This window comes from Myodes glareolus, chromosome 10 (assembly GCF_982192425.1).
Source record: "Myodes glareolus chromosome 10, mMyoGla1.1, whole genome shotgun sequence".
In the NCBI taxonomy this organism is placed as follows: Eukaryota; Metazoa; Chordata; class Mammalia; order Rodentia; family Cricetidae; genus Myodes; species Myodes glareolus.
The window spans coordinates 4,537,156-4,563,074 of NC_142035.1; the positions used below are offsets into that span (position 1 = coordinate 4,537,156).

Consider the following 25,919-nt stretch of genomic DNA (forward strand, 5'->3'; position numbering starts at 1 on the left):
AACCACTGGCTGCATCCCCAGCTGCGTGTGACTCTTGAAGACATCTCCGTGTTTTCTGAGCACCGGTACATAGATCATTCTAAAGAATGGCTTCCGAAGGCCACATCACCCCATCTCCCGGCACTGTATTTGCAAGGATGTCGTTTGCTAAGGGTCTGCAAGCCTTTAAAGCAAGCAGGGAGGAGCAGAGCGAAGGTGAGAACACACTAACGTGTTCTGATCCTTCGCTGTGTGAGGGTCGCATCCTGTGTGACTATTCCACCACCATCTTCATCCTTGAAATGTACTCTTGGGAAGTGGGTGGTGATGTGTTGTCCCTCACTTTCTCTCCCCCTGGCTCAGAGGTCCTCACTTCCCGGGCGGGGGGATGGGGTGGGGCTGCCACCTTTATTCTCAAATTTGAGCTTGACTGTGAAACAGCATGGGGATTGCCGGAGAAACTCTGTAAGCAGAGCTGATTGGAGGGTTTCTAGACTCACCGGCGAGAGTCACGTGAGTGAGTTAGCATCTGGTCCAAGAAAAATCGACTGGCAGCTCTTCTGCTTCCCAGGGGGCTCAGCTCATTCCACAACACTGACCCTCTGCCTCTGTGTGTGTGTGTGTGTGTGTGTGTGTGTGTGTGTGTGTGTGTGTGTGTATGCGCGCGTGTGCGAGAGAGAGGGAGGAAGGGAGGGAGGGAGGGAGGGAGGGAGGGAGAGAGAGTGAGAGAGAGAGCGCAGATTATGTGTGCCCAAGGAGGCCAGAGAGGGCCCCTTATCTCTTAGGACTGGAGTTGCAGGCAGGGGTGAGCCACGTGATGTGTATCTTGCCAACTGAACACCAGTCCTCTTCAAAAGCAGCAATTCCACTTAACCAATGAGCTATCTCTCCAGTACTCACTCTCTCATTTCCATAGTTGTTTTCTATGGAATATTTGGGACGGGGGAGTTACGATTTAATTAATCTGAAAAAGAAAAGACAGTCTGAATTCTTTTTTCTGGATTCTCAAGTCTCTCCTTGCTTTGTTTTGCTTAATCTGTCCAAAACAAATTATATGTTCACTATAATAATATTAATAGCATGGGGCTCTTAAGAAGAGGAACATCTTCCTTGTTCCCTGTTCCTAACACTAGTGGAAATACCTTTTGAGATTCTTCATTAACTAATACACAGACTTTAGGATATTTCATACCCGTATGCCATATTGTATATTTATATTATATCTAGGGACATTGCATATACAATATGTATGACAGTCATTATATGTTAGGAAAATATTAATTTTTATTGGATTTATAAATTAGAAATTAGCAGTAAAATTTGGCCAGTATTGCTGCATTTATTAATATTGGACCAAACTTGAATACCTATAACACTTGGATACAGTGTGTCTTATTTTTTAATACCATTTTGGATTGTTTGATGATGTTTTTATATATTTACATTGATATCCATAAATTAGATTAATCTGTAATTTTATTTAAGGGACACAGTGCTTCAGAGACAATATATTTACTATATAAAACTAAACTTGAAGTTTTCTTTTACCAGACTCTAATATTATTTAAATAGCATTGGAATTACATAATCTTTCTAGGCTTAGCATAATTCTCCTGTAAAACCATATGGACCTGGTGCCTTTTTAAAAAATCTTTTCTTTCTCTTTCTTTTTCTTTTTTCTCTTTCCTTTTCTTTCTTCCTTCTTTCCTTCCTTCCTTCCTTTCTTTCTTTCTTTCTTTCTTCCTGCCTTTCTAATCAGATCTCATGAGTTAGGCTAATATGGAACTCTCTATACATTCTGATATTCCAGGATGGCCTGGAATTCACAGTGCTCCTCCTCAGTTTCCTGAGTGCTGGGATTACAAGTGTGTGGTGCCACATCCTGCTTGAATAATTAAAAAAAAAAAAACTTTGAAATATCACACAGGTAAGTGCATAGCCCGGTAAGCTTCCTTGGTGGACTATCTTTGCTATTAGCATTTGTAGGAGTAACCTGAGGCTGCACCCGGACACTCCTTTGTGCTCCACCCCCAGCACTAACCAGGAGCCGGTCTGTGATGGAGTGCTCTGGTCACAACTTTCCCACCACCGAGCTAACCTCCTGGAGTCTGCTTAGATTTTTGTCTCTGTGGAGGTCAGTTTGGAGACCAAATCGAGTAGTCAATTCCTTTTTTTCCCTTTATAATTATTTCTTCTTAGCTTTTAAGGTATCTGTATTAAATTATGCAAATTAGCCTCTGAGGCTTCTCTCACCTGCAGGCACTAGACTTTCCCTCAAGGGCCTGCTGCAGGGTGTTACAGATGTGGGATACAGGCCGCTGTGGCCTCGGCCCTGCTCATGCTGGCTGCTGGGGTGACCCCGAGACACAGACTGGCTGTCCTTACCACTCTGAGGCAGAGTCTCTCATTCACAGTTGAACACATTCCTAATCAATATGGCCAAAAGCCAAACCCTGAAAACACTAACTTCACGGAATCTGAACATCTCAATCGAGGAGAGTTGTTTGGAGACACAAAGGTCTGTTCTAAAACAGGGACCTGAGGACAGCGACTTCATGAAAGAACATCTAGTAGTGACTCTCCGGCACTGCCCTCAAGACAAATATTAATCATATATATTATTCACTGCAGATACAATTTAGCTCTTGAGTTTTAAGCTCATGTTTTTATGATGCAATGGGGCCTGCCATCAGTCACAGCTTCAGATCTTCCCAGGTATTGAAAAGATGAATGAGATGCTCTTACAAGACTGTAGGCTGCACCTGGTCCATGGCAAGCACTTGAAGAATGTCAGCTGCATTCAGTAATAGTTAATTATAGCAATAGTATTAGTGATGACCCAGCACCAGAGCCAGGGTGGCTAGATCCTTCTTGTCCTTCACACTCCTGCTTTAAAAAACCTCCTCTGTGGGGTAGCTTAATGCTCAGGGGTTTGAGACATTGGCTGCTCTTGCAGAGGACCCGCGTTCAGTTCCCAGCATCCATAATGTGGTTCACAACTGTCTGCAGCTCCAGTTCTAGAGGTTGCAGTGTACGTACACACGCAAGCGCATACTCTTACACATAGAATAAATAGTAAAAACGAATTGGCCTCGTTCAGAGGCCTTCCTCCATCTTCCCTTCTGATGGAGAAGACTTCCAACTTCCTCCCTTTGTCCATCATCCCTATTGTTCATCACCTCGGGGGCTTTGTCTCAAACTGTAAACATTTTGATTGTTTATTTGGCAAACAAGAGCCCCCCCTTTCTCTCTCTCCCCTGCATGAACAGAGGCCCCACAAAAGCAAAGCGGCTTGCTTGCACAGATCCTATGCCTTGTGCATATACTGAATGAAAAATGGCGAAACCATCCTGATGACCTTCTAAGAGACTGAGTGATGTTAGAACAATTCTATGAGTGTGGTCTTTTCTTTGCAGGTCATTGTGACCAAATTTAAACAAGAGTGGAACCGAAGAACTTGCTGGGTTCTAGGTCCTCTATCGAAGTAAGGGGCCTCTCTTTCTGCCTTTACATTTTGGTCTCCACAGGGTCATCGAAAGATCACGAGGGATTCATGGCCTAGACACCTGAATAAAGTGTGGCACAATTTTTCACCTTCAGAAATATGTTGTTTTACAGTCAAATAAAGGTTTAAAATTGAGTCTAAACCCTTGAAGAAAATGGCGTCTTAGAGAATCTCCTGAATGCTCTTTTAATTCTTAAAATTCTAGAATTTTGAATAGTCCTGTCCAAGTTATGACTAGGTAAATGACATACAAAAGTACATGTATAATGTAGTCACTGTATGTAGAAAAATGACTATTAACTTTATAGTAGATGGCTAAAATGCAAATTAGTAAATCTAGAACCAGGGCAAAGGAGGAAATGGAATTTAAAATGTCTTAAGTGGACTCCTGAGGTAGGGGAACTAAGGCTTAAATACAGCTGAGTGAGCTGAGGGGTCCCTGCAGAGAGGAAGGAGTCTCAAGGCCAGTGAGACTCCAAGGGAAGAGGATCCACCCTCCTACCAGATCATGGAATCCCATGGCACCCTGCAGGATTTCCCCTTAGAGTCACATGTTCTGGATTCCTGACAATTGGCATTGTGGCAGAACACTAGGAGACCTTTTCCTGTCTTTCAGAACCTTCTCAGACAGCACTGTAGGGTAGTGGTCAAGCAACAGGACTTTTCTCCCTCAGTAGAAAGCTATTTTCCCTGGGCCCTCTTTAGGCCTCCATTACTCTTTGATAAAACTGGAGCCATAGTCAAATAATCACTGACTGAACAGTGCCAACACATAGGAGTCACCATTGGGCTGATGACCTTCTAGAAAATACCACGATGTCTCTGCCAAGTTTGACCAACAAAGTGGGATTCTGGGGAATCATTTAACACAACCGTGCCATGGCCTGGGAATGTGCCTTTTTGTTTTGAAGCATAGTTGGTTCATGCTAAGCTGTCTTACGTGTATTATCCAGGGAAAGCTCTAGAATTTCTGTGGAGGAGGGGGCTATAGGAAGTCACTTTGGGACAAAGTCTGAGGGCTCAGCCTTAGCTCTCACAACAGACTCTATGGTCTCAGATTTTCAAGTGGATACAAGATAATGAATTTTGTTTGTGAACTTGTTTGAGGGCTGTGAGGGATTGCGGGAATCTGTGGACTGCTCTAGCTGTATGCACGGCAAACCTCTGCACTGAAGGTTTATTATGTTAACTGAGAGTCTTTGGAGAATTATGGGAGTTTGGGGAGTACTTCTACCAATTATTTGTACAATAAGCCTCCATCTTAGATTGTATATTTATTGGACAGTTTTGAGGGATTGTGGGAACTTGAGGACTCGTCTTCTGTTTGCATGGCAAATTGTTGGACTGAATATTTATGTTAATGGACAGTGTCAGTGGGGGTTCATGGGTATATCCAGTTATCCACATAGCAAGCCATTGGGTTGAATATTTTGTTGATTAAGGGGGTCTGTGGAAAGTCTTTGTAATTTGAGAGGTCTTCTGGGAACTTGTAGAGGAAACATCCATCTTTGATTATATATTTATTGTCTAGCTTTGTAGGTTTATGGAAATCTGTAGGCTGATCTGGCTATTTGCATAGCAAACCTCCATCTTGGAGTGTATGTTTATTGGCTAGTTTTGAAGAATTGTGGGACTTTGTGGGTGTGTCTTCAAGCTATTTGCATACTGAGCCTCAATCTCAGATTGTACATTTATTGGGTAATTTTGAATGATTGTGGGAATTTGATGAGGTTATCCTTTGGCTATTTGCAGATCAAACAGCCATCTTAGGTTATATGTTTATCAGGGAAGCTTGAGAGATGTGGGAATTTGTTGGTCTATCATCCAGCTATTTGCATAGAAAGTCACAGGATTGAATATCATGCTAACAGAAGGTGTTAATAAAAAATCTTGAGAATTTGTGGGGCTGTCTTCTGGCTATTTGCATAGCAAGCCCCCATTTTGGAATATGCATTTATTGGAGAGGATTATTGGAAGGATTATGGGAAATTATAGGTGTGTCTTCTATTTTCATTCCAAGCCTCCATCTTGGATAGCATGTTTATTGGAGCTTTGAGAGATTATGGAAATTTATTGGTGTGTCTTCTAGCTATTTGCATATCAAGCCTCTGCCTTGGATTATATATATAATATATATAAATTTTGAGGAATTGTAGAAAGTTGTAGGCCTGCTTCTTTGACTATTTGGATAAGAAGTCACTGGACAACTTATTGTGTTTATTTCATCTCTGGTAGATTATGGCAACTTGAGGTCTTGCTATTTGCATATTGAGATTCCATCTTAGATTGTATATTTCTTGAATATTTTTGAGGGATTATGGGAGTTTGTAGACAGCTCAAACTATTTGCATAGCAGCCCCCCTTGGCTGGAATGTTTATTTGGGCTATTGGAGGGCTTGGAAGATTATAGGAATTCTTGACGTCTTCTGACTACTTACACAGCCGCCATCTTAGATTTTGAATTTATTGGATAGTTTGAGGGATTGTGAGAATTTGTGGATATGTCTTCTAGGTGTTTGCAAATCAAACCCCCATCTTAAATTGTGCAATTATTGAATAGCTTTGAGGAGTTGTGGGAATTTGGGAAGGCTGTCATCTGGCTATTTGCACCACAAGCCTCCATCTTGGAATATGCATTTATTGGATAGTTTGGAGGGATTATGGGAAATTACAGTTGTGTTATCTATCTATTTACATTCCAAACATCCATATTTGATTGCAAGCTTATCCCAAGTTTATTGGAAAGCTTTGAGAGATTATGGAAATTTGTGGGTGTGTCATCTAGCTATTTACATATTACCTCCATATTAGATTGTACATTAACTGGGTTTGTGGGATTGTGGGAATTTGTGGGTCTGTCCTTTGGCTATATGCATAGCAAACTCATATCTATATTTCTATTGTGTATTTATTTGGGGGGATCAATTGGAGATAATGGAAACGGATGGGAGTATCTTCTACTTGCCTAGGAAGCTTACATCTTGGATTGTACATTTATTGATGAGTTTTGAGGGATTGTGAAGATTGGTGGGTGTGTCTTCTAGCTATATGCATATTAATAACCTTAAATTATGCATTTATTGGGTAGCTTTGTGGGACTGTGGGAATTTTTGAGCCTGTCTTTTGGCTATTTGTATAGCAAACCCCATATATATTTCTATTGTATGTGTACTGGAAGAAGGTTAATGGAAGATTAAAGGATTTACAAGAGTGTCTTCTATTTGATTAATGAGCCCCCAATTGGAATTGTGCTTGTGTGCTTATTGGATAATTTTGAAGAACAGTAGAAAATAAGGAGGATATCTAATGGCTATTTGAAATCAGCCACCATCTTGGAATATATAAATATAATTTGGAGAGATAGTAAGAATTAGTGGGCCTGCCTTTTTGACTATGGGGATATCATGACATTGAAATTGTGTTTATTTCATCTTTGAAAGATTATGGGAATTTGAGGTCTAATTATTTGCACATGAAGACTATATCATAGAATGCATATTTATTGCATGGTTTGGAGGGATTGTGGGAAATTATTATAGCTTCATCTCTCTATTTGAATGGAAAGCAAAACACTAACCCTAAGCCAACCTAACACTAAACCGAACTTAAATATAATCCTAAAAAAAACACCTAACCCTAACACAATCCAAACCCTAACAATAACCCAACAAAAATAGTAACAATAACACTAACCATTACCAAATCCTAACTCTAAGCAAAAATGAACCATAACCCAAACACAACTCTAGCTCTAACCCTAACACCAACCCAACACTAACCCTAACACTAACCCAAACCTAACCCTAATCCTAATCCAAAACATAACCCTAACTCAACTCAAATTCTAACCCTAACCCCAATCCAACCCAAACACTAACCCAACCCTAATCATAACCCAACCCTAATTCAACCCTAATCCAAACCCTAACCCTAGCCTAACCCTAACCCTAACTCTAATCCAATCCTAACCCTAACCCTAACTCTAACCCTAACTCAACCCTAACCCTAACCCTAACTCTAACCCTAACCCAACTCTAACCCTAACCCAACCCTAACCCTAGTCCTAATGTGCATTGGAAAGCTTTGAGGGATTGTGGAATTTGTGGGTGTGTTTTCTAGCTATTTGCATATTAAGTAGCTTAAATAGTACATTTATTGGGTAGCTTTGAGGGATTGTGGGAATTTGTGGGCCTGCCTTTTGGCTATTTGTATAGCAAACCCCATTTTTATTTCTATTGTACATTTATTGGGATTATGCACATTTTGGGGATTATATAAATTTATTTGGATTATGAGAATTTGTGGACTTGTCTGGATATTTGCATAGCAAGCCTCTATCTTTACTTGGATTATAGGGTTATTTGGACAGTTCTGGGTTTATTTTGCACCCAAATAAGCATAATCTAATTACCAGGTTGCTACAGTGCAAACTGGCTTGGGAAGACTACAGAGATAGGAATGGAAAGAGCGCTTCTGTGGCCCTCCTTGGAGCTCACACTTGAAGTAATCTAGGCTAAAACTTGATCTGGCTGGGCTTAATTACTTGGGGGTCTTGGTTACAAAATTAACTTGACCCCTGTCTCATTTGGTTCATTTTGGAGGTACGATGTGCTAATACGGGGGTCAACACTGGGCTCTTCCCTGTGTGGAAAGCACAAACTTGGGGAATGAGCCCAAAGGGCAAAGATAAAGGGGGTACAGTGGATCTCAGTCTCAAGTCACAGTCCAATTATGCTTGATATTGCCCCCAAGTCTCCCCATCTCACCCCCAATCATAATGAAAGCTTCTTTTGAGTGATAACACCTTATGCTGTATTTGTAATTATATCTTCTTTAGCAATTAATTGTACTTTTCCCATAGTTTTGCATATTGACTCTTCAGAACTCTTTACTTATTAGTCAATCCAGTTTATTTCACCCAATCTGACACCTAGGATATTTTTATGTCATTTTTCATTTTCTTATAGTCATCCCCTCCAACCTCCTTTATGGCAAGAACTAAATTTTTAATTTAGATGTGTAATTAATCTTCACCCAGTTCATCTTGGTGTGGGATGAATGCTTTCAACTGTTACTCAACTCCCATCTCCCCCACCCACAGGAAACACTGCCCATTGATCCCTTACCCCACCCCAACCCCACCTCCCCTACCCACAGACCCGCCCCTTCCACTCCCCTATTCCCAAGAGTAGGCTCTTAGCCTTAGCAGGGGAAGTAATGGTCAGAGGGTAGCTAGCAATCTGTCTGGGGGAAAGATGAGGGATGGAAGCTTTGGTACTCCAAAGATTAGGTCCCCCCCCCCCCGCCCACCCTCCAATATACAGTGGCCACCCATCACTCCGCTTAGAGCTCTAGGACCCATCTTTCACCATGGAGACCCAGTTGGTGCATAGACCAAGCCCCACCCGTGGACATCAGGGCCCACTCGGCGCAAATCAGTCAAATGACATCACGTTTTATTTTATTTTTAATTTTTATTTTGATTTTTTAATGCTGCACAACACAATATTTCATTTATTTCTTTATTTCTGTTTGTTGCTGCTTTTATTTTACTTACTGAAAGTGAGAGGGAACTTTTGTGGCCTATTTATTTTTCTTTTTCTCCTGTAGGCCGCCTTAAGCTTACTAAATTTGGAACATCTAAGCAAGCTGAAGGGAAAGAGGGGTTTTCAGAATCACTGGGGAGAAAAAGGAAAGGTTGCGTTGTTAATCATGCCCTATGGTGGGTGATCAACTGCTTTTCAATTACGTTTCACTCTTAATTAATTGGTGCTTAAGGCTGAATTAAATTTGGGTGTTCCCTTCTTAGAGCAGCTCGTATTGGCGGAGATGCATGCGCTGGATGATGTCACGGCAGTCGTTGAAGACACGGCGGATGTTCTCAGTGTCCACGGCGCAGGTAAAGTGAGGGTAGCAATAGTGGCGCCCATCTCCACTAGCAGTGCTGATTCTCTGTGGGTGAAAGAGAGTCTCAGTCAGCAACCCTCTCGAGGAAGCCCCTCACACCCCACCACGGAGGACCAGTCATTGCTGGTAAAATACAATGGGTGGTTCGACCTCAAAACCCAGCACTGACTGGAGAGGTGAGGGACTACAGACAAGCCCCGCTTACCAGAAACTCATCGCGAATGAAGTACTTGGCCCGGGTCACGCGTGGGTCCTCTCCGGGCTCGGGAGTCGCTGCAAACACACAACAAAAGCAAATATTATTAATTATTCTAATCAGTTGAGAAGAATTAGCCTGACACCATTGTAGCCTGTTTCCTACACTCTTGATCTCGGCATAAGAAAATGAAATAAGCAAATGTCCCGGTCGCCACCCACCCCCCAGTGGGAGGGAGTAGGGACTCATAGCTACACCTTCCCCCAAGATCCACCTGACCAAACAGTAGGGAGCACGTACCATCCTCAGGAGTGGTGTAGCGAGCGAACTCTGGAAAGTAGTCCTCAATCTTCGATTTTCCAGCGAGGACTTTCTCAGCAAGCAGGTCTTGCTTGTTGAGGAAAAGAATCACAGAGATGGTGCGCAGCCATCTGAGGAGAGAGGGCTGGAGTCAGCGCCGGGGAGGGGCCAGGGCGCAGGAGCCCTGCAGGGCAGGCTGCGAGACCCCACACACCTGTTGTTCCAGATGCTCTTGAAGAGGTTCAGAGCCTCCTGCAGGCGGTTGGTCTGGTTGTCCTCCCGAATGACCATGTTGTAGCTGCTGCTGGCCACCACGAAGATGATGGCAGTCACGTCATTGAAGCACTGGATCCACTTGCGGCGTTCATCGCGCTGGCCACCCACGTCGAACATGCTGGAAGAGAAAGGAGACTGGGTTATTTTGGGCCCACCACTCTACAGGCCAGAGTTGGGATTCAACAACCATCCACTTACTGGAAGTTGACTTTGTCCACCTGGAACTTGGTCTCAAAGATTCCAGAGGTCAGGACACGGCAGCGAAGCAGGTCCTAGAATAAAGAGCGGGGTCAGTGATCCTCACCCTAATGGCCCAAGATGGGGAATCAGCAACATGGAGCCATAGCCTTGAGGCTTGAGACACACACATACCTGGTCGCTTGGCACATAGTCGGCCTGCTTGATCACGTCAATCTTGTCCAGGAAGCTTGGAAGAAAGGGGGGCATGGTGGTCAGCATGTGTGTGCAGATGGCGGGTATGGAAACAACAGACAGGTTTCCAAGGGGGTGGCGGCCCGACCCTTCATTTTGATGTGAAAGGGAACTTTAAAATTTTAGCCCTTTGCAAAATGGTTAAAGGCATTCCAGATGGCAAACTTTTAGTTTAAAACAAACAAACAAAAAAATCCCAATCTTGTGGTGAAGCTCAACTCTAAACACAATTAGGGAAATTAACTTTTGCCTCGTGCAAGACTGGGAAATGTGATGTGCAAAAGCAAAGTAAATGGTGGCTCAGAGGGGGCTGCGGGTGGGGGTTGGGAATGGTTTAAAGTAATCAGAAAGGAGAAATCTCAAAGGAGCAGGTCTACCTATTTAAAGAACTCCCCTAAGTTTTTTGTTGTTGTTGTTTGTTTTTTTGTTTGTTTGTTTGATTTTCCCCCCTCCTTCCCTTCCTTTTTACCAGTTCTGAGTTAGTCTGGCTTAGAGGATACACTAACTGGCCCAATCAATCTTACATTACAGCACAGGCCCAGAAATAGCTCCCCAGCCACCCTGGCCTCCAGCATGTTGCCATGGCAACAGAACCACAATTCTATAAATAGATCCTTAGCACCAAATCTTGTGAGAAGACATCTGGAGTGGGGCCAGCCAAACTGCAGCTCAACAAACACAAACCTGGCAGCTTATGAAGTGGGCCCAGGCCCAGTGCCTGCCCCTCCAACATAAAGGCCGTTAAACAGGCACGGGCGGGCCACTGTGTGCTCAGGGCCCGGCAGGCAGCTTACACTTTTTCTTCAAGTTTCCTTAAAACTTTTCAGAGTTGGTGCACGAGGCAGAGTTTTCAGGAGTGTATTGTAGTGCTTTCAACAACAACAAAGGGGTGTGACCCCAAAGAAGCTGGCTAAGTCAGTGTTAAAGAAGCTGGCCCCCACAATTCACCATGGGGTAGCTGAGACTCCTCATCTTGTATCTGTACTTAACTCCTGAATTGGATCCAGAATACAAATCACAAACAATTCCAGGATTTCCATTTGTTTTGTGTTTCTATAATTAGTGCTTCCAGCTTTTAGTACAAACTTTTGAGAAAAATCAGGAACTTTGTTGAAGGAGGGGGGCTGGGGACCGTGGGGATTGCTTTTCAGTTCCTTGAAAGAACATGTAACTTTGTGTCTTAAACCATGACCGCCTATATATGTAGCAACATTGAAAGTAACAAAGGAGGTCCCTGTGGAAGAGCTGGCCTAGAAAAGGGTCACTGTAGATTCTCCCCTCACCAGCCCCAAATAGGGGTGCTTTGTGTCTTATAAGGCATGGGCAAGTAAAAACATCTCGTGTGTTTTTATGATGGGACCACTACGTGCTTGCTGTATTGTGTATGTCCCTAAATGCTTAGGTCATTTCCATGAGTTACCACTTTACTACAGTAATTACTGCCTTGCTCTAGCAGGTATTAATTGTTTATGTAAAACAGTATCAGTGTGCTATAAAGCGCAATTAAGAGCTTTATAAAACAAATGAATCAGACTAGAACTTTCTGAGTGCCTGTGGGCTAGCAGCTTCTATGCGTATTTCTGTCTGTCATGTGTGTGCACACGTGTGTGCCACTGGCTACTTACTACTGGGCACAGTCAATCAGCTGGTACTCGTTGGAGCGCTCATAGCAGGCACGCACTCCCTCGTCCTCCCACAGAGCCTTGGCATGCTCATAGAATTCCTGAAAGAGAACCCAGGAAAGAATGTCGGTTAAAAGATGTGCATACATACCAACTGGGAACCCTGCCCCTGAGGCCATAGTTCACTATGTGAGTTCAAATGTGAGCCCTGCATGAAACAATGTGTGGAAAGAGCCTGCAGTCCTATTAAACACCAGAAATCAGTGTAATTAGCATGATTTCATCATTGGGGAGCACCCATAGTCGTGGGTAGATGTTTCTGTCACTTATGTTGGGGTGGGGGCAAACAAACATCTTTATTTTAGTATTAAGCATAGGCTTTGAATGAACTTATGCATTCACGTGGCAAGTATGTGTCTGGTCAGTCTTGCCTACATGTAACCTTGTCCCTTGTGTTCCCTCTGGGCCTTGCTCCTGCTCAGGTGAGCGGGGAGGGAGGGAAGCCAGGGTTGAGGTGGGGCTTACAGGTGGGAAGTCAAAGTTGGGCACGTTCATCACGCTCAGAATGTAGTCGACGCGGAACTGATTCTCAGGGTTGGCCAGCTCCACAGGGGGTACCAGGTTGCTCATGGCGGCCACGATGGTCTGAAAATGATTTAGCAAAAATGGTCAGGGGGCAGCACTATGGGAAGAGGGGGTACTAAAAGATATGAGCAAGAGGCAGTGCACATACTTCAATGGCCTCCTTCAGGTTGTTTTTGATGTCCTGCACTTTGGTGGCCTTCTCACTACAGTGGAATTGAAAAGAAAAAAGAAAATCATATTGCATCCTGCCCACCAGGATGTCACCTGCATCGAGACATGTCAACTAAAAAGCATAGTATTCTGTTCTCCAAGGAGTTGTGGGTTCAGATCTGTAGAGATTAGAGGCACCCAAATAAAAATAAATTAATTCCCCAAATATGTCCCAAGGACACACCCAATAGGGCTGGATTAGTGATGCGGCATCGAGATCTCGATCAACTGTACCAGAAATTGCACCTGGTTCACCTGCTATTCTAACCACACCTAAATGCTCCCTGGGTGGCTTCTTCTTGACTTGGACATATTGGGGGTGGTGTGGAGGTAGGGTTAGGGCATGTTGAACTCATGATTCAGAATGTTGTGAAACCCAGGGGCAACAAGTGTTTATTATAGATGTTAGGGCTGTCCATTCCCATGTATTTACTTGTAGATTTATTATTTATCTAAATCGCTGTGAACTTGTCAGAGGGAGATGATACTTGGGGCGCTGGGCCTTAAGGCACTTTCCTTTAACAGTGTTAATATACACTGGCCCCCAGTTGTGATTAGGGGTCCTTTCTGGTCCCTGCATTATTGTTAGGTATGGAGTTCATGTATACTGGGGGAGGAGCTGGCCAAATGGTCTGTGGCTTCTTATTTTAACCAGTCCACAGGATAGCCTATGTGGTCTTTCTGGGGTGATCTCTACGTAGTCAGAGTCACTGACCCCACAGGTAAAGGTCACAACCTCTAGCTATGAGGGTGGGTGCTGTCCCCCAGATGGAATGTTAATTTCCAGAGGTTACAGTGATTCAGAATGCCGTGTGTCTTTTAGGAGACAGCCTTTATGCCAGGCACAGCCAGAGGGAATTGTGAGCTTGTCTTTAGGGGACCAGCAAAGTCCCCCTTGCTTGGAGCAGATCTCATCTTGTCCAGCTTGAGCCTTGTCTTCTGCGTGAATAGTGGGGGATTAGAAGATCACCATGACTTGTAGAGTGTGAGGCCTGATGGCACAGAACAGGACATGGAGAGGAACAGGCTCTTATCTTTCTGATGGGGAAACCGAGACAGGGCTGGGGTTGGTTGTGACAAAGTTAAGACAGAGCTGCTTTTGCTGACCTCTGTGATAAAAGGCACAAGATGGCTATAGTTAAACCATCCCCCCTTCCCATGAAATAGGGTATAAGATTAATTTGCAGGGATACAAGATGAGGACCAGCAGCAACTATAGCCGGTGGGGGGTGGGGTGGCAGGTGGGCCTCAGGTGGAGATATGGGGTTTATGTATATGCCTGCCAGGAGGGCGGGGCTATGGGGGTCATGTGCATGCCCAACAACAGAGTGAGGATCTAGGGGGTCTTGTATATGCCCACCAATGGGGTGGGGACCTGGGGGTCTTGTATATGTTATGCCTATCAACAGGGCGAGGATCTAGGGGTCTAGTGCACGCTTGCCAATGTGCTGGGGATATGGAGGTCTTGTATATGTTATGCCTATCAACAGGGCGAAGATCTAGGGGTCTAGTGCACGCTTGCCAATGGGCTGGGGATATGGAGGTCTTGTATATGTTATGCCTATCAACAGGGCGAGGATCTAGGGGTCTAGTGCACGCTTGCCAATGGGCTGGGGATATGGAGGTCTTGTATATGTTATGCCTATCAACAGGGCGAGGATCTAGGGGTCTAGTGCACGCTTGCCAATGTGCTGGGGATATGGAGGTCTTGTATATGTTATGCCTACCAACAGAGCAGGGCTCTAAGGGGTCATGTGCATGCCTGCCAAAGGGGTGGAGACCTGGGGGTCTTGTATATGTTATGCCTATCAACAGGGCGAGGATCTAGGGGTCTAGTGCACGCTTGCCAATGGGCTGGGGATATGGAGGTCTTGTATATGTTATGCCTATCAACAGGGCGAGGATCTAGGGGTCTAGTGCACGCTTGCCAATGTGCTGGGGATATGGAGGTCTTGTATATGTTATGCCTACCAACAGAGCAGGGCTCTAAGGGGTCATGTGCATGCCTGCCAAAGGGGTGGGGACCTGGGGGTCTTGTATATGTTATTCCTATCAACAGGGCGAGGATCTAGGGGTCTAGTGCACGCTTGCCAATGGGCTGGGGATATGGAGGTCTTGTATATGTTATGCCTATCAACAGGGCGAGGATCTAGGGGTCTAGTGCACGCTTGCCAATGGGCTGGGGATATGGAGGTCTTGTATATGTTATGCCTACCAACAGAGCAGGGCTCTAAGGGGTCATGTGCATGCCTGCCAAAGGGGTGGGGACCTGGGGGTCTTGTATATGTTATGCCTATCAACAGGGCGAGGATCTAGGGGTCTAGTGCATGCTTGCCAATGGGCTGGGGATATGGAGGTCTTGTATATGTTATGCCTACCAACAGGGCGGAGATATGGGGTCTTGTGCATGCCCACCAACGGGGTGGGGATCTAAGGGGTCTTGTATATGTTATGCCTACTAACAGGGCAGGGATCAAGGGGTCTTGTACATGGCCGCCAACAGGGTGGGGATCTAGGGGTCATGTGCACGTCTGCCAGTGGGGTGGGGAACAGGGGATTTTGTACATGCCTGCTAACAGGTGGGAAATCTGGGGTCATGTGCATCCCTGCCAATGGGTGGGGGGAATCTAGGGGTCTTGTACAGGCCCGTTAATGGGGCGGGGATCTGGGGATCTTGTACATGCCCGTTAATGGGGCGGGGATCTAGGGGTCTTGTACAGGCCCGTTAATGGGGCGGGGATCTTGTACATGCCCGCCACCTGGGTGGGGATCTAGGGGTCTTGTACACGCCTGCCAAAGGGGCAGGGATCTGGGATTGTATGCACACCCGCCAATGGGGTGGGAATCAGGGGTCGTGTGCATGCCTGCCATCTGGGTATCCTGTATATGCCTACCAACAGAGTAGGGAATCTAGGGATCTTGCACATGCCTGCCAACGGGGTGGGGATCTGGGGTCCTGTGAATATCCGCCATCTGGGTGGGAATCTGGGGGTCTTGTATACATCTACCACAGGGTGGGGATTTAGGGGGTCTTTTACATGTCCGCCAACTGGGCGGGGATCTGGGGGTCGTGTGCATGCCCACCATCTGGGTGGGATTCTGGGGGTCTTGTATATGCCTACCTACAGAGTAGGGAATCTAGGGATCTTGCACATGCCTGCCAACGGGGTGGGGATCTGGGGGTTTTGTACATGTCAACCAACAGGGCGGGGATCTGGGGTCCTGTGAATATCCACCATCTGGGTGGGGATTTAGGGGGGTCTTGTACATGCCCGCCAACTGGGCGGGGATCTGGGGGTTGTGTGCATGCCCACCATCTGGGTGGGGATCTGCGGGTCACGTGCAGACCCACCAATAGGCCCACACCCAAAGAACCCATTCTTAATGTTGTGACAGCTGATATTTAAATAGGGCTCTTCTTCCACACAGGTTTGTATATTTGGGGAGTGGGCTCTGTGCTCTGAATGATCTTAATACATACTTTTACTGGGGTCCATCTTTTAGGTGGCTCCTAGACACTGATCTTCCCTGGTAGGTAAGGGTTTGTAAGGTTTAGGGCTTGGGGATACTCATCAGCAGGAGGGAGGGGCCGAGTGCTAAGGTCCCACGTCATGACAGGCGGAGAATCAGACCACCCCCACCCCCCACAGGAGGAGGGCAAGCTGCCTCTCTCTTTACATCTAAAATTAAAGCGAATCCACCACTTGGGAGAACAGGAAAAGGAGGCAAGAGGAAAGGCCCTTTGGCTACTGCAGACTGGAGAGGCTGTCCTAGGGCTGGGGGGTGGGTGGCATGTAAGCTTCGGGGGAGGGGAAGAGATGCAGGAGTTAAGACACACCCTGAAAGCTGCCTGGGGGCCCTCAGACGCTTTAAAGGCATTGGGGTTCCCATCCCTCAGAGGGACTAGTTCTCTTAGGGAGGTGACACAGTTCCCACCCTAGTGTTAGACTTGGAGACTGGCTATGTGGACATCTAAAAGCATGTGTCTGATGGCCCTAGAACTCTGATTTAGAGTTCACAGTGAGCCTCCCCTATCCTGCCTTGGGACAAATCTACTCCAAGATTTTTTTTTTAAAAAAAGAAGAGTTCCCAGCCATTGGTACTGAGAACCCCAATTCTTGGGCTTTAAGGCCCCACAACAGAAAAATGAGGTTATCTGAGTATTAACTACTCCAATCAACCTACAGGTAGAAGGAAGCATTTCCCCAGGGAAGATTCCTCATTCAGTTTGATATTTTGTTCTAAGTAGTAGTATGATAATTGGAAAGCTTCCAGTCTTAAAATACAGATATTCTGAGAACGTGTTCAGTATTCATCTACGTATGTGAATAGGTGTGGGAGTGTACCCAGTATAAAACAGCTAAAATAGAAAATCTACAATCTAATTCGGGCGTGTAGTACTAAAACAAAACCTCTCCATTGAAGAGATTACTATGTAGATGGAGCCGTCACATCAGGGGCTGGCAGGTTTACCCTCCTTTGTAAACGCCACTTAATGAATTTAACGTTGATTGTGAAATTTGGAGAAAATCCCTTAGGCGTCTCTAAACTACATGTGCCAGTTTCAGGGTTCTATCTGAGTAGAAAGTTGGGACTGGAGGTCTCTATAGGATGCTGCTCCCCCACCCACCCCCTTGCCCCACCCCCTAGGATGTTGTCCCCCTCATCCCACCCCCTAGAAAAGTGTAAGGCAGATTAGTGGGGTTAGCATTTTTAGTAGGTCCTGCCCCTTCTCCCTTCTGTTAAGTGGTAGGAGAAAGCTATGTGGTACCCATCCTCCATTTCTCTACCCTATCTTTATGCTTGTGGGAAAAGACAGACAAGAGAGTAGACAGAAGACAGACGCAAGATACAGGGATTGCTGAGACATGCAGAGAATTTTATTTATCAGGATTGTTAATACTGATTTTTACTTGTAGAGTAGAGAGTCATAGGAGGAAAAAACGTGCAGGTAAGTATTAGTAAGGTTGAGAGGTTTAGCACAACACGATACATAGTAGGCTCTCTCAGTAGGGGCTTGCCACATTTCTCAGATGCCAACTTTTGGTACAGCCGATAATCAATCTATCGATGCCTTTTCTGATTGCTCTTCTACTATACTGTAGCCAATTAAGGATGTCATTTCCTCTTTCCTTTGTCACTTATGTCTAAAGGTTAGGAAATAGGTAAGGGACCCCTCCCCCTCCCCCCAGACAACAGAATAGTATTCTTATTAGTTTCCTAAGACCGGGCAATTGAAGCATGCAGGTTGGGATAGTTGGGAGAGGACATAGCGAAGAAGATGGAGGACTGTAGCCATCATCTAGTAGGGGTAATATATTCTAAAAGAAACAGATGAACAAACATGTGTCAGTCACTTTGTCCCCGACCCCCATATCCTTTGACCCTCCCATGCCCGGTCTCAGAAGCCATTTCTTTTCGATGTCCTAGACTAGAAGCTTCTCTATGAATTGATATGAGAAAGAGCTGCTCCGTCCTGCATGCTGAGTGAGCGAATGGAGCTGGATGGATGCCTGGCATGCGTGTGCGTGTGTCTGCAGGCATGAGATGCTTGTGGGGATGAGAAAGCAAAATAATAAACAATGGTAATGAGTGGGGTGCCGTCACAAATGCTCTTGTCCAGTGGCTAATGTAAAGTGCCTTGCGTTAAAATTTAAACGTTTTTTAAATAAATTCTGAGGCCAGACGCGTCAAGGTCAATGGCCTGCCACAAAGTGCCATGACATTAGGCATTATTTTCCCCAAGATAAAATACTAGGAGGCAATGAATAGTTTTAATTGAGGAAATATTTTTTTCCCCAAAGAGTATTAAAATTTTAAGGTTAGACTGACCACTGTGTGGACAGAACTTAATGATTTAAATGGAGGGGAAATAAAGACCATAAGGAAAATATCTATTCTCACAATCTTAAATTTTCCTCAGAGGCTGAGATGGCCAACTTTCTCCCAGCTGTATCCTTTGGTCCAAAACATTTTCTGTTGAGCACTTTACTGGATTACATGACATTTGCAAATGCACACCAAAATGGCTGATGGCCCTGAGATGATCTCTATTCTGCTCCCGAGTCTGGTCCTCAGTTTCCCCACTATGATCTTCATGTTTGTTTTGTCTGTTAGAAGAGTTTTCTGTTTTTGAATGTGCCTACCCATCGCTGTTGCTCCTTGCAGCCTGCGGGTCCTCTTCGCCGCCCCTTTCAAAGAGAGATCGAAAGCTCACCTATCTGCAAGGCACTGCAATCGCACACAAACCCCACAAAGCCTCTTGCATCCCTAAATAACCAGGTGAGAGCAACCTGACAGTCCTGGGCACTCCTCCCGGTGAAGCCTTAGGTGGCTTGCCTGACTAACTGGGAATGTCCACTGAGACTGTAGGCCGCAGGGGGAAGCGCTCCACACTTTCCTGGCTGAATTAGTGGGGCCCTCAGGAGACTCAGGCTAGAGACAGGAGGGACAGGTAATTATTTTCTTCTGCTTTCACTAAATGCACAGGCACCAAGGAGCCGTGGCAGTGACTTGCCATAGACCGCTTGAGACTATGGGATTTCAGAAGTCTCCTGGCCTTTGCCGTCAGATCTTCTCTGTGTCCTTCCAGGCCCACAACAGCACAAATGGGACAGTCCTGATTTCCTGGTGTGATCTGAATCACCTTTCTGTCATGGTGGGGGCTACGTATGGGGCACTAACACTCAGCTTTGTAATTGATTGGCTCAACCAGGGTTCATCTTTCCTGGCATTAAAACTTCAGGAAGTAAGCTCTGAGTTAGGAATGTCTATATTCGACCTCTGTATTTCTGAAGGTCAAATTAATATTATGTTATACTCTTTAAAAATGTAATGGCAGGTAGGCCAAGTACAGAGTATAGAGATTTCTGGTCAATACCACAGTGAGAGAACCTTCGAGGCTTAGCTGGACCAGGTCAAAATAGGGAATCCAGCCCCCCATGGAAGCTCCGAATATCACTTTCATGGGCTAAATTTATCCTCTTGGAGACCCACAGAGAAGGCAAACTGGGAATGTCTCTTCCTCTTTCAGAGAGAAAATAGAAAGGAGAAGTTCTGGTTTAGAACTCTCAGCTGCAGCAATACTTAGGGAGAATTGGTTTTTAAAAAAAATAAGACTTTAGGGAAATTTGTAAAGTAATAAAACTTTAAGGATGACATCGCTTCCATCTGACTCGACTTAACAGTGGCTGCTGTTTCTTTAAAATGTTAGCCACGGCCAGCTTTCATCAAGGTATTTTTGATTAAATATTTCGAGGTACATGGCCAGATTATTTTTCCTTAATTAGCCTCATAATGAAGAATCCCTCACATCTGGGGTGGGCTGTTTTCGTGTTCTGCTTGTTGACTGGCAGGTGCCAATCTCCTTGGTTAGGCTTTTTGAGAAGGGAGCATTAGGAATTAAGAATCCTAAAATCGATTTCTGGTAGGTGACAATGTTTTACTTAACAGATTAGATTATGGGTGCACAGTAGTAACTGAGTCAATTCTAAAATTAGTGAGCGAGGCCCCTCCCTTCTGCCTATTAACTAATCTTTGGATTTGGGGCTATAATTTAAAAAGCATATGAATCCAAACCCTTCACATGGGTGATGTCATCTTTTTCTAACCTGATTAGCCAATCTAACAAATTCTAGAAGCTTCCATGAAGAGCAGCCTGTGGCATCCTGAATCCCCAGCACTTAAGGCTTGGTAGGGGGCAGAACTAAGTGCCCCTCCCCAGGTGGTTAAGTTAAAATACAACCAAGGGCCAGATTTTCAACTAAATCAGGGTGAAGAAAGGGGGTGGGAGTGTTAACTAGTAATTACAAACTAGTGCTTCTCACCTAGAGATTAACTAGAGATTAACCAGTGAAAACAGCCCAAGGGAGCAAGTTTATCCTGTCTCATCACGGAGAACAATGGGGGCCAGGCAGAAAAGGCAAATTCCCTACTGTATTGAGTGTTTCCTCAGTTTGCATTCTTCATGGGAGGCAGGACCCCATATTTGCCTCCCCTCTTCTCTCTCTTTAAGAAAAAACGTCCATTCTCACTGCGGTACTGTGTCGCCATATTGTCTTAAACCAGGAAGGTCATTTCAAAGACAAAATGCCCCCTGGACTAGCCAGAAGTAGCTAGTTTCCTGTCTTCCCATCATTTGCACATTTTTTTTCAATTGTTTAGGTAAGAGCGTTGCTTTTTTAAATTAGAGAAACAATTACTTGTCTATCACATTAATTCTGCAGGGGCTAGGGATGCACAAGCTTGAAGCTTGCCGGCCTCATGGCTGTGGATTCTAACTTTTAAGTGAACACGTAGTTGAAACGAGGTTTTCCTGAGGGTACAAAAGCCCACACCAGTTTACTCCAGTAAAACCCGCAGGGTGGTGGGTGGGGGCCTCCTGTGCTGGCCAGCTCTGGCTGGACAAGGGGTGGCCAAGGCCCTGTCGGCCATGTTGGAGCCGCACTGCAGCAGACGAGGCTGCAGCAGAGGACCTGGCCTCAGAGACGCTGTCACCCGGCCAAGTGCTGTTCACTGTCCTCTGCAACCAGGCACCATTTTCCAGCGCGAGGGGCCGCTTGGGGTGGACACGGGTGCTTTTACTGTTATTCCTATTTGTTGCACCAAAGGTTGAGAAGAGGGTGGGCGTGCACCCATCAGCTCTTTCCTGGGCTGTCTACTATGCAAATTAGAAAAAAATAATTAGTGGCAATTAGCAGCTGTGCTTCCTGGACGTTAGTATACACACTCTTTCAGGAGTCCTGCCATCTCCTAGAGGCCAGGTAGGGCCACTCCTCCTCAGCACCCTGCTTGGATTTGACACTTACTCTCCATTAAAACCATTAACATGCAGGATCCTCATCTGCTTCACAATCGTGCTCTTGCCAGACTCTCCAGCACCTGAGAAGGAAAGTGAGGGGGCTCGGGTTAAGACAGAGGCTTGCCACACTTCACGTGGATGATGGCCTTGAAAAGCAGCAAAGCAGCACACAACGGACACAGTGGCACAATTGCAAACTTCCTGGACGTGACGACGCCATGAAAAACAAAGACATGTCCAACTTAGGGTCTACCTGAAGTATCTCACCATAGAGTAACAAGCAAGAATTAAGGGCTCTGCTGTTTTTAAGATAGCTCTTTTTTTAAAAAAAATTTAATTTTAATTATTGTGAGTTTTGCTGTTGTTTTGTTTTCTCTTTGGGCTTTTAAAAATCATGAAGTTATGAGGGGATGACGTAATTGTCATTGGAGGGGTGAAAAATTGAAGTAAAAAATGTGAACTTAATATTGAAATGTGGTCAAAGGTACACAGAAAAGCAGCAGCCACCTAATTTCCTGTTTGTTAGATATGTTATGGTTAAAATACCCAGGACTGGCAGGCAACGCCTAGACACTGCAGACCCCCAACATCACATCACGTCCCGCTGCAGCACCTCCTCCCAACACCAAAGCAGCTGCTCTCTAGCATGCGTCCAGTCCACCTCTAACACCAATGTTACATTGTATTTGCTTATTCACTCCCTTTCCCTGCAAAGGGAATCTTTCTAAAGATACTTTCTTCTGAACACAACTACCATGTTGCAGAGGGAAATGGAAGGCCATCAATTGTCTGTCAGCAGCAGGGGGTAAAAAGCAAAAGAACAAACAAACAAAAAAAGAGCAAAAAACAAACAAAAAACCAACACAGTTTAATATCAAACATGGCACTTGAGACCTTCTTAGCATCAGGCAACATGCAACATCAACAGAAAAGAATTTAAAAAAAAATGACTTTCATTATATGCACAAATATTCCTGGAAACTCCTAAACTGGAAGATTCTAGGCTTTTCCCAACTAAAGAAGCACAAGCCTCCATTTTAAATCACCTTTCGTTTGTTTCTAAAAAGTAACATGTTATAGACCCCCTCTCCCCGCCACCCTGCCCCACCCTGCCCCACCCTACCCCATTCCCATCAACTCAGAAAAAAACTAGTGAATGGTTTTCCCCCTCCTCCCACATAAATCTGAATGCTTTTAAAAATCTTTTTAATTATATTGTTTTTGTCTTGGTACCCAGATAGTGAAGTATCTCCTCCCCCTTTTACCTTTCCCCAAGGCTATGATCAATATCTGTAAAAGTTAAAATTGGCTTCCACAAAAGCATTGATTTCAAAGCAAACACCATCCTAATTGTGCAAAAGTCTCATAAATTAAATATAAAAGGCATTATTGGGAGGGTCCCATGAAGGGAAGACAGAGTACTAATCAGGATCCTCAGTATTCTCATCTTAGAAATGGTAAAAATTGTGACACCTGTTTGGTTTTTTTTTTTAATAGACAGAACTAGATCTGTGCCTCAGTTTCCACATTTGTTGAGAATAGAAAACTGGGCTGGAAATAACTGTCAGGGGTTTTTGTAGTTCTGTAATTGACTTAATTTACATCGCAAAAGTTAAAATGGGCTAATGAAAAGGGAGTTGGGAGATTAGGTTTCTTTTGTGGGAAATTATTTCATTTTAAGAAATGTAAAAAACGTTGCCAATGGCCAGGGCAACAGATTTCTATGCCAAAGGTCATTAATTAATTGTGGCATAATGCAGCCATGTAGACTAGGAGGCCTGAGAAGCAGCAGGGTTGGCTCACAATAATGGTCTCAAATAAGTGGGGTCACCTGAAATCACTGTGAAGACAGAAAAACAAAGGGGTTAGGAATTTAATGTGTCATTAACATCATCCTGGAGTTAAATCAACATTCACATAAGCAAGAATGCACCATACAGAAGATTCTAGACTTTTTCAGGTGTGTACTTTAAAATCAAAGTGTGGCATATTAATATTTATGGCATAATTATGCCTTTAGAAGTTTTAGAGCCCACATTCACCTCCTCTAATTACTAAAATTGCAACTGCATCAACACCAAAGACATTGGTTTTCACTTTACTAATAATTTTCTACTTTCCTGAATCTGGCCCAGAGAGAACAAAGACGTGACCCCATCCAAAAAGATCAAACCGAACGCCAGCACAAAGAAAAACAGCCTCCTACCATTTTATTTTCGATAATTAAACTATTTTGTTGAAATGTGACCGTGCTCCCAGCAAATTCACAAATTTATTCAGATAGCCAAAATACCAAGAAGTGGAAAGCTTCCATTCTAATTAATGTTGTGTAATGTTTTCGTGGCCGTTTCAACGATTTTGCCTGTGTGCCTGTGTAGCCCCCCCCCCCAGCACCTTAAAAGAGAGAGACAATCTTCTTAGTTTGGGGACCCCCCTTTTTCTTTGCCTTTTTTTTTTTTTTTTTTTTTGCCAAGGAGAAAAAGCCGCAGTGAAAAAAAGAGAAGAAAAACCAAACAACCAAATGTCACTTGACAAACAACTAATTAATGTCCTTTCATCAGCTTCCACCCAGGAAAGTCTTCCCAGAGCGCTTATTCTGCCCCCCCACCTTGAAAAGGACAAAAATCTTAAAAACGCCATTTCGAAACCACGAAGCCATTTACAGACAAATGTCATTTTCCAGTTTTATCTTATTTATGAGTCTTTCAAAAATACGCTTTTATTTTATTTTTCACTTTTGTGTTTTCACTCTCAAGGAGGCCGACTAACAGGAAAACGTGTGTGTTGTTACACGGGTGGGGGCACAGCTGGGGGGGGCAGCTGCTACCATTTAATGCTCTTCTTTGCTTTTCAAAAAGCCTGTAAGTCTAGAAGGGGGGAAAAAGGTCACACAGTAAAATGACGTGTCATTTGGCTTCACTGGGCACTGTGTGTACTATTTTTTTTTTAAATTTTTATTTTTTGGTCTTATTTTATTTGATTCTCCTTCTCTTCCTTCCACGGCCTGGCCTGGCCCAGGACACGTCTGCTCCGCGCACAGTCGGTCCAGCCCGAATCGCCCCGAGTCGCGCCCAGAGTCCGCCACGCTCCCTCCTCCCTCGCCCCCCCCACTTAGGCGCCACGACTCGCCTGCGCCCCCTCCCCCCTCTGCACCACCTTTACCGCCCCGTCCTTTCCGAGGGGCTGATGTCACTCGCCCCACCACCCTGGCGGCCACTTCCCTCGCCTAAGCCTCCCCGGCCAAGGTCCCTGAGTGCCCCCCCCTGTTGCCCTTGCCTCTCTTTGGGCCCCTTCCCAACAAATCGTACTCCCCGGCGAGGCGGGTCCCCGTCTCTGGGCCCGCCAGCCCGTTTCCTGTCCCTAACCCTACTCTGTCGCAGTCAGAGGGGCCCCGTGGGCCTCCCCTCCCCCTCCTGACACGCACCCCGGCCCCTGGCACCGTGTAGGCCTCGCGCAGACACGGAGCCAGGGGTGGGGGTGCGGACAACTAAGAGATCGAGACTGAGCTAGGGGGACCCACGCCCTGTTTGCAGCCCCCGCCCGGCCGAATTTCGCCCGAGGGTCCCCCTGACGGCCTCGCCCCCCGCACACGCAAGGCCCAGCGGGCCAAAGGGCCCAGGACAGCGCCAGAGCGCTCGGGCGGGGGGCGGGCTTGGCGCGCGAGGCCTTGCGGGTGCCCTGCGGGGCTCCCAGGCCGGGCCGGTGCCCCCCGCCCCGCCCTTACCCAGCAGCAGCAGGCGGTGCGTGGCCCGGTAGACCTGCTTGTCCTTCTGCAGCTGCTTCTCGATCTTTTTGTTGGCCTCGCGCTGCGCCTTCTCCTCGTTGCGCTGGTCCTCGGTCTTACTGTTGCCGAGGCAGCCCATGGCGGCGGCGGGGCGCGGCCGGGCTGCGGGGCGGCGGGGACGGGGCGGGCGGCCTCAGGCGGGCCGGGAAAGCGGGGAACACGGGGAGGGTGGCGGCTCGGACTAAGGCAAGCGCGCGGCTCTCCGCCCCTCGCTCCGGGGCCGAGGCGGAGCAGAGCAGGAGCCGCGGGAGCTGCTGCTGCCGCCGCCGCCGCCGCCGCTCTTATTGCCTCGGCCCGGGCCCGACGCCCCGAACCAAAAGCGC

General features: G+C 45.7%; 2 protein-coding genes across 5 annotated transcripts in view; both read right to left on the minus strand.

The window, feature by feature from the left end:
* Positions 1-8,938: 8,938 nt before the first annotated feature.
* Positions 8,939-25,852, minus strand: LOC125404969 (guanine nucleotide-binding protein G(s) subunit alpha). Of its 4 annotated transcripts, none has more exons than XM_087910925.1 (12): positions 25,537-25,852; positions 21,820-21,892; positions 19,159-19,203; positions 12,951-13,005; positions 12,743-12,862; positions 12,221-12,318; positions 10,536-10,590; positions 10,362-10,435; positions 10,102-10,281; positions 9,888-10,018; positions 9,597-9,664; positions 8,939-9,436 (listed from the first exon to the last, which is right to left on the minus strand). In XM_087910925.1, exons 1-12 carry the CDS (start codon positions 25,673-25,675, stop codon positions 9,290-9,292), a joined length of 1,185 nt encoding a protein of 394 aa, XP_087767051.1. In that variant the 5' UTR covers positions 25,676-25,852; the 3' UTR covers positions 8,939-9,289. The 4 variants fall into 4 exon arrangements, with proteins under 4 accessions (XP_087767051.1, XP_087767050.1, XP_087767053.1 ...); XM_087910924.1 differs by having other exon boundaries at positions 12,951-13,008; XM_087910927.1 differs by lacking the exon at positions 19,159-19,203.
* Positions 21,820-25,919, minus strand: part of LOC125404970 (neuroendocrine secretory protein 55-like) — a 50,303-nt gene continuing 46,203 nt past the window's right edge. Inside the window, exon 2 of the mRNA XM_085696933.2 lies at positions 21,820-21,892. The gene's annotated coding sequence lies outside the window, so the exon portion shown is untranslated. The remainder of the gene's footprint in view (positions 21,893-25,919) is intronic.

Coding starts and splice junctions, on each gene's coding strand:
- LOC125404969 (XM_087910924.1), bottom strand. CDS start 25,675: ATGGGCTGCCTCGGCAACAGTAAGACCGAGGACCAGCGCAACGAGGAG. Junction 12,319..12,742: donor CCAACTTTGACTTCCCACCT/GTAAGCCCCACC, acceptor GTTCTCTTTCAG/GAATTCTATGAGCATGCCAA. Junction 9,665..9,887: donor CTACACCACTCCTGAGGATG/GTACGTGCTCCC, acceptor GTGTGTTTGCAG/CGACTCCCGAGCCCGGAGAG.